General features: G+C 55.4%; 6 protein-coding genes across 6 annotated transcripts; all 6 read right to left on the reverse strand.

The window, feature by feature from the left end:
* Positions 1–168: 168 nt before the first annotated feature.
* SCHCODRAFT_02607663 (MFS general substrate transporter) lies at positions 169–2232 on the reverse strand. The gene is made up of 8 exons (XM_050344268.1): positions 1933–2232; positions 1874–1881; positions 1624–1819; positions 1546–1571; positions 1419–1492; positions 1211–1370; positions 604–1159; positions 169–547 (listed from the first exon to the last, which is right to left on the reverse strand). The coding sequence occupies exons 1-8, from the start codon at positions 2159–2161 to the stop codon at positions 297–299; spliced, it is 1500 nt and encodes a 499-aa protein (XP_050203049.1). The 5' UTR covers positions 2162–2232; the 3' UTR covers positions 169–296.
* A 298-nt stretch (positions 2233–2530) lies between these two features.
* On the reverse strand, positions 2531–4552 carry SCHCODRAFT_02607666 (MFS general substrate transporter). Its single transcript, XM_003034897.3, has 8 exons — positions 4296–4552; positions 4235–4242; positions 3980–4175; positions 3904–3929; positions 3775–3848; positions 3567–3726; positions 2981–3512; positions 2531–2927 (listed from the first exon to the last, which is right to left on the reverse strand). The coding sequence occupies exons 1-8, from the start codon at positions 4525–4527 to the stop codon at positions 2677–2679; spliced, it is 1479 nt and encodes a 492-aa protein (XP_003034943.1). The 5' UTR covers positions 4528–4552; the 3' UTR covers positions 2531–2676.
* Positions 4553–4639: 87 nt separating this feature from the next.
* On the reverse strand, positions 4640–6443 carry SCHCODRAFT_02743308 (Aldo/keto reductase). The gene is made up of 10 exons (XM_050347173.1): positions 6279–6443; positions 6091–6231; positions 6000–6043; positions 5771–5950; positions 5588–5722; positions 5410–5529; positions 5149–5360; positions 5023–5099; positions 4886–4950; positions 4640–4835 (listed from the first exon to the last, which is right to left on the reverse strand). The coding sequence occupies exons 1-10, from the start codon at positions 6306–6308 to the stop codon at positions 4745–4747; spliced, it is 1095 nt and encodes a 364-aa protein (XP_050203050.1). The 5' UTR covers positions 6309–6443; the 3' UTR covers positions 4640–4744.
* Positions 6444–6706: 263 nt separating this feature from the next.
* On the reverse strand, positions 6707–8159 carry SCHCODRAFT_02683227 (Aldo/keto reductase; the record flags this gene model as incomplete). Its single annotated transcript, XM_050346751.1, has 8 exons — positions 6707–6914; positions 6964–7191; positions 7245–7364; positions 7426–7560; positions 7611–7790; positions 7842–7885; positions 7939–8079; positions 8130–8159. 8 exons carry the CDS (start codon positions 8157–8159, stop codon positions 6824–6826), a joined length of 969 nt encoding a protein of 322 aa, XP_050203051.1. The 3' UTR covers positions 6707–6823.
* A 388-nt stretch (positions 8160–8547) lies between these two features.
* Positions 8548–9897, reverse strand: SCHCODRAFT_02683228 (Aldo/keto reductase; the record flags this gene model as incomplete). The annotated part of the gene is made up of 8 exons (XM_003034894.2): positions 8548–8668; positions 8721–8948; positions 8994–9113; positions 9165–9299; positions 9349–9528; positions 9581–9624; positions 9653–9817; positions 9868–9897. The coding sequence occupies 8 exons, from the start codon at positions 9895–9897 to the stop codon at positions 8578–8580; spliced, it is 993 nt and encodes a 330-aa protein (XP_003034940.1). The 3' UTR covers positions 8548–8577.
* A 329-nt stretch (positions 9898–10226) lies between these two features.
* SCHCODRAFT_02607671 (uncharacterized protein) lies at positions 10227–13165 on the reverse strand. Its single transcript, XM_003034893.2, has 8 exons — positions 12975–13165; positions 12770–12922; positions 12545–12724; positions 12288–12488; positions 11645–12238; positions 11297–11587; positions 10854–11249; positions 10227–10800 (listed from the first exon to the last, which is right to left on the reverse strand). Exons 1-8 carry the CDS (start codon positions 13135–13137, stop codon positions 10373–10375), a joined length of 2406 nt encoding a protein of 801 aa, XP_003034939.2. The 5' UTR covers positions 13138–13165; the 3' UTR covers positions 10227–10372.
* Between the last annotated feature and the right edge of the window lie 214 nt (positions 13166–13379).

Here is a 13379-nt window from a genome sequence, read left to right on the forward strand (position 1 = left end):
GGATCAAGGACAGAACAAGGCCTGCCATTTCGGGGCGTGCCATCAATAATGGGCGCCTAAAGACAACGGCATCGGTGAGCACCCCTCAAACGGCGTTGATGTCCGTGTTAGAGTAGTCAATAGTGGTTGAAGCCTGAAGCCTGACCACCTCTGAGTGTCCAGCATGAATCCTGCAAAAGTGCACTCCATTGTGGTAGAATACAGTGAATATATGTATCGTTCTATCGTCGATGTTCGAGACTACAACAATTGTGTGTGCTGTACTGTAGCTACTGCTATCAGCGTCTATACATATTCTAATGGGCGTTCCTCAATTTCTTCGGTAGCAAGGACGTCGCAGTCAAGCCTCCACACGCCACACAGATAACGAAGGCGTATATCAAGCGCCCTCCGAGGAGGTTCTTTTGCAACGAGAGGGACAACAACGAGGTAGAGATCCATGGCGCGAAGGTGCGGACAAGGGTCGCGGAGGCTTGGGCGAGGCCGTTGACTGAACCCATGGAGTTTTGCGTCGGTGCGCTATCGATGATAAACATGTGGATAGTACCTGTAGGAAGGTGTTAGTGGGCCGTTGCGATGACCAGCAAGGAGGATAGGACATACCATATCCGATGTACGTGAAAGACAAGCACAGGTACTGCAATGTCAGAAGCGCCATCACAATCCCATTGACCTCCCCGAATTGGCGCGCAATATAGTTCTCCGTCGGGACAAGCACCGCCATCAGCGCGACCGCGACGATGGCCGTCATCTGCATCGGGCGCGGGCCAAAGCGCTTGATGAGGTACGGCGCCGCGACGAGCTGGAAGATGATATTGTAGACGCCCCAAACGGCCATGATCGTGCCAATCGTCAACGGGTCGAAGCCCAAGCCGCCGTTCTGGATCTCCGAGTAGAGGATGATGGGTACGAGGGACGAGAGCGACATGTCGCAGAACCCGAAGATGACATAGGCAGAGAGGACCTTGACGATGTAGCGGTCGCGGAGGAGGGCCTTGACGGCAGGAGGGGGAGCGGGCTCGTCAGGTGAGGGCTGGAGCTCGTCCGCGCAGGTGCCGTAGTCGCGTTCGGCGTGGAAGTCTTCTTGCAGAGTGGATGAGCTTGACCCCGAGGAAGAAAGGCGCTTCTTGTTGCGCTTCTTAATGGCCGAAGGAAGCGTCTAATGAAGGCCACGTCAGTCGATGCATGGTGGTAGTGAGGCTGGGCTTACCTCCTCCAAGTAGAAGTAGGCGAACAGGAAGACACCCAGTGACCCCGTCGCGGAAACAGCGCATGGCAGCAGGTATGGGTACTGCTCGAAGAGGGGCACGTTGCCGAAGACGTTGGGGAAGTGCCTTGCAGGGTTGGAAAGGATACCGCCTATGAGAGGTCTGCGCTTGATCAGTCATCAGCTAAAGGTGGTCGTGGAGGATGCTCACGCCAATGTGGTCGCAACAGACCAGTTCAGTGGCATCATGGAGAATGCACGAGCACGATTACTTGCGTCTGTGATCTGGGATAAGGTCAGCAATCAGAATGGTCATTGGCGAGCCATCTAGGACGTACCTCGGCCAGCACGCTCTTCGACACGCCTGCACCAATCGCTTCAGTCAGGGCTCGGCATGAGGTATATCATGTACGCACCAACATTCCCGTTGAACACGCCCTGCATGAAACGGAAGATACACAGCAGCCAGAACGTCCTCGAGAACCCGAAGCCGTAGGTTGCGATCGCCAATCCGAGCGGTGCGATGAGCAGTATGGGTCGGCGACCGTGGTAGTCCGACAGTCGCCCCCATTGCATACACGTCAAGAACTCGGAGAAGAAGAAGAGGGATTCCTAAGTAGTCCGTCAGGCGAGGGGGAAATGGTGAACGCCGTTCGTTGCACATACCACAATGCCTATAGGACTGATCAGCTTCCGTCAGGCGTCTTCGATCGTTGACGACGCACCTGCATAAAACGCCGTAGCCTTGTCATTCCCTCCCGTGATCCCCGTCTCCTGCACGAGCTCAGCAATGAAAGGGTAGATGACCAACCCCGTCAACGGCTCGCAAAACTGGATCAAGTAGACGATCGCAAGCTGCCGCAACGGCAGCGGCGTCTCCTTTTTCGCCGCGCGCTCGGGGGACTGCTCAACGTCGCTCGCGAGCAGGGGGGTGGTCTCCTCCGAGGCAGTCATGGTGGGGGAAAAGCAAAGGTCCCTCGGGCATCGTCCTCAGCGACCGGTCGTTATATATGCTGGCTCGGGCATGATATGATACGCGCGCGCGACCATTCGTAATCGGTGTCTTTAGCCGGCGGCAGGGAGCATGCGGACAGTGACAGTGGGTGTTGACTTTACGTGAGTCACATTCCTGCCTGATTAGGAAGGCTTTGTTCGCGGGCTAACTGATGTGGACTAAGAGCTTGCTGAGTCTTAGCGCCGCCAAGTCGAGCAGGAATCAGGATGACTATCAGGACCGTGGACTAAATGAGAGTGCTTACGGCGCTCGGACGAGCGTGTAGTACAATTGCGAGCATGGGGCCTTCAGATGTTCACCCGGTCTGAAGGCTCCGTCCAGTGACCGCATCATTCTATTGTCCACCTAAGGGAAGGTCAATGATATCGCCACACCACAAGTATATTCGTCAGAGGGTATAGTATACTACTCTATAGAAAGCATACTACGCAGTGGGTCTAGAATTGTAGTGCTACTAGTGAGCATTCCGAAGCTGCTTCGGCAAGAAGGTGGTCATGTAGAAGTTCGCACACGCCACGCAAATGACGAACAGGTAGATGAAGCGTCCACCGAGTATATTCTTCTGCAGCGAAAGCGACAATAGCGACGTTGAGATCCACGGCGCGAACGTACGGACCAACGTCGATGAAGCCTGTGCAAGGCCATTTACAGCGCCCATCGAGTTCGACGTCGGGGCGCTGTCGACGACGAACATGTATATCGTGCCTGTAGGGGCCATGAGTCAACGGTATGCTCCGAAGAGCGGTAGGGAAAAGTACCGTATCCGACGAATGTGAACGACAAGCACAGATACTGGAGTGCGAGGAGGACCATCACGACGCCATTCACATATCCAATCTGGCGCGCTATATAATTCTCCGTGGGCAACAGCACGGCCATGAGCCCAGCAGCGACAGCAGCCGTCATCTGCATCACCCGCGGACCGAAGCGCTTGATGAAGTACGGCGCACCTACCAGCTGGAAGATCGTGTTGAAGACGCCCCAGATGCCCATGATGGTACCGATAGTTAAGGGGTCGAAGTTCAATCCGCCATTTTGAATGTCCGAGTAAAGAATGATGGGGACCAAGGACGAGAGCGACATGTCGCAGAAGCCGAAGATGGCGTACGTCGCGAGGACTTTGCTCACATAGGGATCGCGGAGGAGGGCTTTGACGGCAGGAGGCGGAGCGAGCTCAGTAGGGGATGGCTGCAGCTCATCCGCGATGGTGCCGTAGTCGCGCGCGGCGTTGGCCGCTTCACGTGCGTTAGAGGGCGCCTTTCTTTGTTGTTCGAGGGCGGAAGGAAGGGACTTACAGTGAAGTCTTGATCAGCTCGCGAACAGAGGTTGGACCGTGGACCTCACCTCCTTCAGATAGACAAGCGCAAATAAGAAGACACCCAAAGAAATCGTAGCAGAGACGGCGCACGGAAGAAGGTACGGAAATTTCTGCAGCAGCCACACATTTCCGAAGACGCCTGGAAAGTGCTTGACGGGGTGCGACAATGTACCACCGATGATAGGCCTATATAGAGTCAGCCGCCGTCCGGAAAGGTGATGGTGGGAAACTTACGCCAGGATGCCAGCGAACGACCAATTGAGCGGCAGCATAGAGAATGCCCGAGGTCGATTGGTAGCGTCTGTGAGCTTCACAGAGGCCGTTAGCTCGCGAGCTCGGTCTTCGCAATCTAAAGAATCATACCTCGGCCAATACACTTTTTGATACGCCTACGAAAGCGCGTAAGCCGACCACCACGCAGAGTCACTTCCAGACACACCAACGTTGCCATTGAACACGCCTTGCATGAAGCGGAAGACGCAGAGCAGCCAGAAGGTCTTCGAAAATCCGAAGCCGTATGTGGCGACCGCCAGCCCGAACGGTGCAATGAGTAGAATAGGTCGACGGCCATGATAGTCGGAAAGACGTCCCCAGAGCATGCAAGTCAAGAACTCGGAGAAGAAAAAGAGGGATTCCTATGCAACGCAAGCTTGTCAATCCTTGTCCACCAGCTCGTGCGCCATATCGCACGTACAACGATGCCTGCAAATCATCAGTCTCCTATGCTTGGCAGTACGGGCGCAACATCTACTTACCTGCGTAGAAAGCCGTCGCCTTGTCGTTCCCTCTAGTGATCCCCGTTTCTTGTACTAGCTCCGCAATGAAGGGATAGATCACAAGCCCCGTCAGCGGCTCACAGAACTGGATGAGGTAGACGATAGCGAGCTGTCGTAGCGGCAATGGGGTCTCCTTCGTCACATTCTCTTCATCGGGCACACGCTCGCCATCCTCGTTGAGGAGAGGCCGTGTCTCTTCTGAAGCGGTCATGATGGAGGGAAGCAAGGTCCTTCAGCCTTTCCATTGATCAACAATGCAACGTGACCTGTGTAGACACCTCGGCCACGTTGCGATACGCGCTAGAGGCCTGTCTATTGACGCCCATTAAGCAGTAACACCTGATGTGCTTCTCATATCCACGATAGTCGAGATTTTGCATTTCAACCGATAGATGCACGCGTTCTCTGCGGCCACATAAAATCGCATCCTACCAAGCGTAATGCTTGTTTAGGCCCTTGCTCTTCTCGCCGGCAGCGTTGATCAGCGAGACAACCTCCTCATGGAGAGGGCCAAGCGCGCTACAGCAGTGTCGTAAGTTCCCAGCTAAGCAAACACATAAAAGACGTACTGGAGCTTCAGATTCGTTTCCAACTGTTGAGGCGAGTTCGCCCCGACGAGAATCTTGTCGCCCCTCTTGGGGTCGAGCGTATATTAAAGGCAGTGGATGACGAACTAGACTTACCTGGAATATAATTTCACACTTACTTGGGGCACACGAAGATGGGGGAAGGAAACAAGATGGAATCGTTGGAGATTCGGGCTTTGGCCCTCAATATATACTACTGTTACATGAGTCAGGAGTCGACAGGAAAATACCATAACGTTCTATACTATTCGAGGTGAGACGACAACCTTCGGGGATGGGCACGATGCCCGGCGTGAATTCCAACAGCGTACTATGATGCTGAAGCCAACGGATGGATGCCTCCGTTAGCCCGAGGTCGCGCTTGTCCAGCTCCTCGACGAGCTCCCTGATGATAGGCAACAGTGGTGCTGCGCCTTCCCGCAGGAAGCCGGCGAATTGGGTAGTCTTCGGGTCCCACCTTACATACGGCGTCAGCGCAGGGTCGGTCGTGATGAATGACTATGTACCTAGTGCCAGGGCGATTCTCGAAGTCCTCCACGGACAAAATGTTCCCGCTGAGCAAGCCGCCTGCGAGAGGACCGTAGGCATAGAAGCGGATGCCAAACTTCCGCAGGCAGGGGAACAGTCTGTTTAGCGAAGGATTAGCATAATAGATGTGACGGATAGAAAGAACGATGCGCGCACTCAGTCTCGACCTCCCGCTGAATGGCGTTGTAGCGGCCCTCATAGACTGTTGGGAGCAGCCAGCCATTGGTCTTGCAGATGTAATAAACTTCCGCGACCTCCCACGAGTTGAAGTTGCTCAAGCCGAACTCCTTACTGCCGAAGGATCAAAGCACTGCACACTCGGAATACGGCAAGACCTACATAAGACCGTCTTTGTGCAGTTGGTCGATGGCTTTGCACGTCTCTTCGAAGGGGACAGACCGGTCGGGGGCGTGCAAGTAGTAAACGTTGATCTTATGGGACCCAAGATCGGCGATAGACTTGAGCGCTGCTGCGCGCAGGTTCTCCGCGCTGTGAGCTTTCGGTGTATAAGGCGAAGCCCTGCGGGTCTTGTCAGTGTCTCAACGAGAACCGGCCAGGAATAGCATACTTCGTGTCGACGACAGCGTCTCTGAGGTTCAGTTTACCGAGCCACTGAAGACACCGTCAGCAATTTCGTATCGGAACATGGTTAGGCTCACTAGCTCTGCAGTCCCTTTAGAGTAGCCGTTCGCCACGTCGAACTCCTTGACGCCGTGGTCAAGGGCGACATCGACGAACTTCTGGCATTCGGCTAGCTCGGTGATGCGCGCCTCTGTGTTGGGAGCACCAATGGTACAGCCCTGGAGGCACTTAGTTTCGAAACCGTACTCTGGTCGACCTCACCCACCGAGACTAATTCAATACGAGGACGAGGCATATTCGCAGTGGATTACGAGTCGTTGGGTAGGGAAGTCGGTGATGCTGTAGGCCGTCGCCATCGCAAGTCCTTTATATGCAGAGCGCATCGAAGGAGGATGGTAGAAGGGACGTCTGTAGCCAGGCTGCAGCCGACGTTAGCAAAGAACATGACCGCTTTCGGCTAGGGTTCGGTTAGCCACAACCGAATTATGTGGCGTGAGAACTTGATCACGGCGAGTCCTCGTGATTTACGCGTGATCATGGATGTTCAACGACCGAGTACGAGGATTCCGCCGCGGTGTGGTATTGCCCATGCAGTGGTCACTCTTCATTTAGGGACTTCAAGTGGATCGTAGTCAGGGGAGGGGAGCGCACCTCGATAGTCAAACCGCCGGGATGCTGCAAATTTCGAGCCGCGATTGGGACAATGCGTGCATTGCAATAATTCGAGACTGGGTCTAGTCAAAAATAAAGTTATACGAGGATCACAGGCGAATGCTCATTCTTCAGTTTCTGACACTCGGAAATCGACCTCTAGAAGCCATAGTGCTTGTTGAGCCCCATCGCCTTGATTCCAGCCGCGTTGATCACCTGCAACACCTCTTCCGGTAGGGGACCCAGCGCACTGTGACGTTGAGATATGATTCAGACTCCCAGTGGAAGGCAGGACTCACTGCGTCATCAAGTTCTTTTCCAATTGCTCCAACGAGCTGGAGCCGATGATGACCCTGTCGCCCTTCTCGGGGTCGAGCAGGCTGTGGTGCTGGATCCAGCGAGTGGCCACCTCCGGTAGCGGAATTTTGTATTTCGCAATTTCCTCTGCGAGCTCTTTGACGACCGGCAAGACAGGAGTCGCGAGGTCGCGCAGAACCGAAGCGTACGGACTTATCTTAGGGTCATATCTGTAAGTACGAGCATCAGCATCAAGTGAGCTCGAAAGAGAAGGCAAGCGTACCTAGAGCCAGTGCGCTTATCGAGATCGTCTGGTGACAATATGTTCCCGGTCAAGAGAGCGCCGGCAAGGGGGCTGTAGACGTAGAAACGGATGCCGAACTTGCGAAGGCAGGGGAACAGCCTGTCTGCGGATCAGCGACTGCATCGAGCTGAGCAGGTTCCAAGTGTGACGCAGGACTTACTCCGCCTCGACCTCACGTTGAACAGCGTTGTAGCGCCCCTGATAAACCGTCGGAAGGATCCACCCATTGGTTTTGCAAATGTAGTAGATCTCAGCGACCTCCCAGGAGCTATAGTTGCTCAATCCAAACTCCTTGCTAATGGGGACGTCAGTACTGTTGACCGGGTTCGCAATAAGAAAGCGAACATGAGACCGTGCCTGTACAACTTATTTATGGCCTCACAGCTCTCTTCGTACGGCACAGAATGGTCTGGCGCGTGCAGGTAATAGACGTTGATTTTGTGGGGCGCGAGCTTGGCGGCCGATCGCGAAGCGGCCTTGAGGAGATTTGCCGCGCTGTGCGCGCCGGGAGGGAAAGGTGACGCCCTACGGCGGTCCGTCAGAAAGATGGCAAGGAGCTCCGAAGATGAGATGTACTTAGTGTCGACAACGGCGTCCTTGAGGTCGAGCTTGCCGAGGAACTGAAAGCGCAGAGTCAGCACTATGATATGGTGCCAAAGGACGACCTTCTTGCCTCCTCATTGGTGCCTTTTGAGTAGACTTCGGCGCTGTCGAAGTTCTTGACGCCGTGTTCGAAGGCAAGGTCGATAAATTTTTGGCCGATAGCTAGATCGGTGATACGGGCGCCGGAGCCGGGTGCGCCGACGGGGACGCCCTAGTGCACACCGTTAGTGCGAGCTCGACCGTGGTAGGAGCCAGACGTACGGATACAAGGGGCACACGAGGTTGGGACATTTCTATTGCTTCGTCTGCCGAAAGAAGGCGTTGTCCTGCTTGTTTGGGGAGGAATGTGGCTGATCGTCGTCCCCATCGCTAGCAGGCTTTTATACTGCATTGCGAGAGTGCGCTGGAACTGCTCTCAGTAAGCAGCAGTCAGTGTTTGGCCACTTTGCTTTGAGTGGAAAGCCTCGGTTGAGGAGCAGCCGAGGAAATCCCTGCCGCGGCAGATGACGTGTTCGCGATCACGAGAAAAGCTGAGGCAGAGAAAATCCACCCATTCTTTGGCCCTGCGATGTAACAATGAGAATGCGTCGCGCGTCGCTTTTACCTTGCTTTAGGCCGTTGCTCAGAGTACTGAAGCTAAGAAGCGCACGAAGATATCCCTTGACCATTCATCATTTTGGTCAGAGGATGTAATACTTGAGCGCCGCGATCAGAAGGCGTAGTGTATGTTGCGCCCCACTGCCTTGCTTCCCGCGTCATCGACCACCTGCAACACTTCTACCGGCAAAGGGCCCAGCGTACTGCGTCGTTGAGATGGACGTTCGAGTTATGCACCATAGAAAAGGAACTCACTTCGTCTTCAAGTTCGTCTCCAATTGCTCCAACAAGCTCGCGCCAATGATGACCCTGTCGCCCTTCTCTGGGTCGAGCATGCTATGATGCTGCAGCCATCGAGTAGCCGCTTCCGGAAGCGGAGTATCGTACTTGGAAAGGTTCTCCGCGAGCTCCCTAATCACAGGTAAGACAGGCGCCGCGAGTCCACGCAGAAAATGGGCGTGTCCCGCCGTTTTCGGGTCAAACCTACGAGCGTCAGCAGCGCATAGGACCGAGGGAGGGTAGATGTACCTAGATCCCGGACGCTTGTCAAAATCCTCTTCCGTCAGAAAGTTTCCACTGAGGAGACCGCCTGCAAGGGGGCTATAGGCGTAAAACCGGATGCCAAACTTGCGGAGGCATGGGAACAGCCTGGCAGGTGTTGTCAGACGCACTACGGGTCCGGGATAGAGCAAGACTCACTCGGCCTCAACCTCGCGTTGGATGGCATTATAGCGCCCCTGATAGACAGTTGGGAGGAGCCAACCATTGGCCTTGCAGATATAGTAGATCTCGGCGACCTCCCACGAATGATAGTTGCTCAGACCGAATTCCTGACTGGGAAGGACGTCAATTCTGTTACAGGATCAGAGGTGGACGTGCGTACATTATGCCGTCCTTGTAAAGTTGGTTGATGGCCTCACAAGTCTCTTCGTACGGCACAGAACGGTCCGGCGTGTGTAAGTAGTAGACGTTGATCTTGTGAGGTGCGAGCTTAGCGACAGACTGCAAGGCAGCCTTCCTCAAATTTTCTGCGCTATGCGCCCCAGGCGCCTTTACCGATGCCCTGTAGCGCCGCATCAGAGACACGCGTGACAGATGAGCGTAGATGCGCAAACTTTGTGTCGATGAGAGCGCCCTTAAGGTCCAACTTGCCAACAAACTGACGAACAAACAGTGTCAGTGCTCACTCGGTGGTGGAGAAATTGCGCTACCTCCTCAGCAGTCCCCTTGGAGTAGCCGTTGGCAACATCGAAATCCATGACACCATGCCCAACGGCAATGTCGACGAATTTCTGGCCGGTAGCCAGATCGGTGATGCGGACGCCAGAACCAGGTGCGCCGACGGGGATGCCCTGGTGTATGTCATGAGCTCAAGCCACATTGTTGCGACAGCCGTACGTACGCAAACGAGAGGCACTCGAGGCTGGGACATATTGGTAGCTTCGCTTGTTGAGTTCTTGTTTCTCCTGAAGTGTTGCTGGGCGTTGCCCCCGCCGGACTCGCAAGTCTTATATACTACACCCCCAGGATGGACTAATTTTATCGACGGAGCCATTGCTGGCAAACCTCGCATTTAACGAAAAGCCCTGGTCGGATGCGATCCGCGGCGATTCCGCCGTGGTAGTGCACATGAGTATGCCTGGGAATAGGCGCGAAAACGCGGTTCCTGCATGGCAGCGCTTACATCAGGTAAGATACGCGCGTTGCGGATCGCGCTGCGTCTTGCTTCGGACGGTCATTCAAGGTCTTGCAGCCAAAAGATCATAGAAACTCGTCAATCGGCCCTTATAATAATTACATGTCTACAACAGTAAGATGATCAGCTCCAGTGTCACCAAAGTCAGAAAATCACGCACAGCAGTCGCGAGATATCGTGTACATTGCATTCCTTCCTACTCTTCTCTTCTCTACGCAGTCGCCCACAACTCCAGCACCTTCCGCGTCGCCTTGAGTAGCAACTCGTCCTTCCCCGCCGCACTGCGCACACTCTCCGCCACGCTCTCCAGCACCGGGCGCATCACCTCCTTCACCTTTCCCAGCTCCTCGCCCGCGCCCTTGCGCGATATCTGCAAGAGCAGCGAGCACACGTTCACGCGCACCTCGACGGGGTAGTTCGTCGGGTTATCGAGGTTGCGAAGCGCGGCGGCAAGGGTTTGGAGGGCGCTGCGCTGGGAGCTGCGTCCTCGGGGGCCAGTGGTCGATTGTGGGGTGACGATGGCGGAGCTAAGGTCGCTGCTGGTCGAGGGCGAGTTGCTGAGAGAGGGCTCAACAATACTCGGCAACGGCGGTGCGTCTACTGTTATCTGGGTGAGGAGGGATTCGAGCACGAGCGGAGCTGAGCACGCTGTCAGATTCACGATAGGCCGGGTGAGTTATCGAGACACTGACCGCCTTCCTTATGCATGGCCAGAAGACTGAGCGCGACGACGCCCTCGTTGATCAACAATGGAAACTTGGCTCCACGCGTGATCAGGTTGGCTAGCGCAGACGTGCAGTCCTTGTTCAATAGCGCCTTGATGGTCTCCTCCTTCTTCTGCTGCTTCTCGATGGCTGCCTCGTGATTCGACGCTGCCTGCGTAACTGGCGATGGCAGAACCGTGGTCGGACTTGTCGGTGGAGCGTTAGAGAACAGCGACTTGATGACGTTGACCAGGACGCGAGTACCCTCGCTGCGGATGGCGATGTTCTCTGTTCGCTTGACGAGACCCAGGATTTGTGAGAGCCCAGTCGGTCGCGAGGATGAGGCAGCAGGGTCGGGCAAGACAAGTGTGAAGGAGTTGTCGACTGCGCAAGCTTAGTAATTATCTGGTAAGAAAGAAGAGACGACCCACCGTTGGCATTGCACATATGCTTGACGACACCGATCGCGTTGAGTTGAACGACCTCCGTCATTTGGTCCCCCTTCTCCTCGAAGAGCCCACTGTCGACAATACATTGCACCAACCGTGCCTCCGCCAACGGAGTGTGAACGACAGGTGAAGGCGAGCTTTGTGCGAGGTGCTTCAGCAGACCGAGTACGCCATGCTTGAGCTTGAGATCGGTGGTAGGGGAGATGATGTGTCGAGAAGCCAATACGGGTGCAAGCGAATGGGGAGGGCTGAGCAGAGTGACGGCTTCAAGCTCTGTAGGTGCGGGTATGGTCAGCCGTACAACCACGGGACTGATGTCAGATAACCCACCTCGCCGAGCCAGGTTGCCTAAAGACAAAGTGGCACAAATCACTAGGTCATCCCGCGGTAACGAATCACTCGACGACGCCTCATCCGCACTCTTCACAAACGCCTTGATCCACCCGACCATGCGCTCGACGTAGGGCCCGCCCGAGCCTATTGACGCAAATAAGATCGGCTCATTCCGCTCCTCGCCCGACATCTCCACGATGGCCTTCACGATTGCGGACTTGCAAACGTCGAATGCCTTCTCCTTGGTACGCCGATCCCCGTCGTCAAATACGGTCCGCCAGACAGGGGGGTAGCCGCCATGTTCAACAAAGTCGAGCATATGTGAAAGGCAGGGGACGCCGAGGTGCTCGCCATCGGGATCATAGTAGCCGCGTGCGAGGGATAGCCTGACGTCCTCAACATCGAGGCACAGGGACTCCAGTACCTCGCAGCAGTCGTCGAGAATTTCGAAGTCAGCCTCTACGAGCTTGTCGAACATGTCAGAGCCTTGGGGGAAGGCGAGGTTGGGCGGGAGGTTGGCATAGGGTGCGAGGAAGCGCGTGAGGGTGGGTGTGATGAAGGGAAGTGCATCGCTGTCGAAGATCTGGATGGCTGGGGGATGCTTAGTCGCAGCATTGATTGCAAGGATGACAGTACGCACTATCTTCCCCCTGCTCCTTCAGCTCCGATACAGTCCTCCATGCCCAGTTTGAGAGACTGCTTCGAAGTTCCCAGGACTCCTCGAGCGCCTTGCCGCTCTCGCTCGCATCGTCCAGCCACGATCCAGGCGGATATATCGCTATGGCGAGCTTCACAAGCGTCATGTGCGCTTGCAGAGAGCGCAGGCGTGTCTGCACAGGTTCTATATGAAATGCTGTCAAGAAAATGGAAGCTTCACGGCGGTCTTTGGTGGCGCACCGTAGCCCAGGCTGGCATTCAGCAGCGCGCCGACGGCCGTGCGTATGACCTTGAGGTGAGGAATGGGGATCGCGTACGCCTTGGTATATGGGGGCTTTGGAAGGGATTCGGCGTAGCCTTCGAGGAGGGTGAGCACGGCTTGGAGGAGGCCGGCTTCGTAAATGTGGTTGCGATTCTCATCTGGACGCGATCAGTGGCAGTCAATAAAGAGGGGAGGTCGCGCACCGTGGTCCATGCATATGTTCGCTGTTACTCTGAGCAGTTCTACGATAGGTGTAATGCGATCCAGTTCGGGGGTAGCGGCGCCGCGAAGGGCGAGGTTGAGCAGCGAGGCCAGTGACCTTGGAAGTGCCGTCTTTCCCAGAGCCGTGTGGTAGTCTTGCATTCAAATGAGCCCTTCTGCGCGCCACAAACAAAACAGTGCCCATACCCGCAGAAGTACGCGTCCTCAAACCGTTCGCCACAACCTGCGCAGCCTTCTCCGCTTCTTGCCACTGTTCCGGCGAGTCATTCGCTCGGATGTCCTTCTCTAGCTCTGTCAATCTGTCGCCGAGGGCTAATATGTCCGGCTGGGAGGTCGTCGCGGCCATCATGGGGGTTAGTGACAAGCGTCGTGGGATGCGCAGGACAATGGGCCAATCTCGGCGGAGATACACCCAAATGCGGAAACCCACGGCAAACGCCGGGAATGATGATTAGCGCCGAACTCGTCATTGGGGCCGCTCCTCAAGACGCCTGCCAACAGTCATTCCTGACCAACCTTACAATGGCGAAGAAGACGAGGTCGAAGAAGAGCGCTTCGAGTACTCCCGATCCAGTTTCGACACTGTCCCCC

This window comes from Schizophyllum commune (assembly GCF_000143185.2).
Source record: "Schizophyllum commune H4-8 unplaced genomic scaffold SCHCOscaffold_1, whole genome shotgun sequence".
NCBI lineage: Eukaryota > Fungi > Basidiomycota > Agaricomycetes > Agaricales > Schizophyllaceae > Schizophyllum > Schizophyllum commune.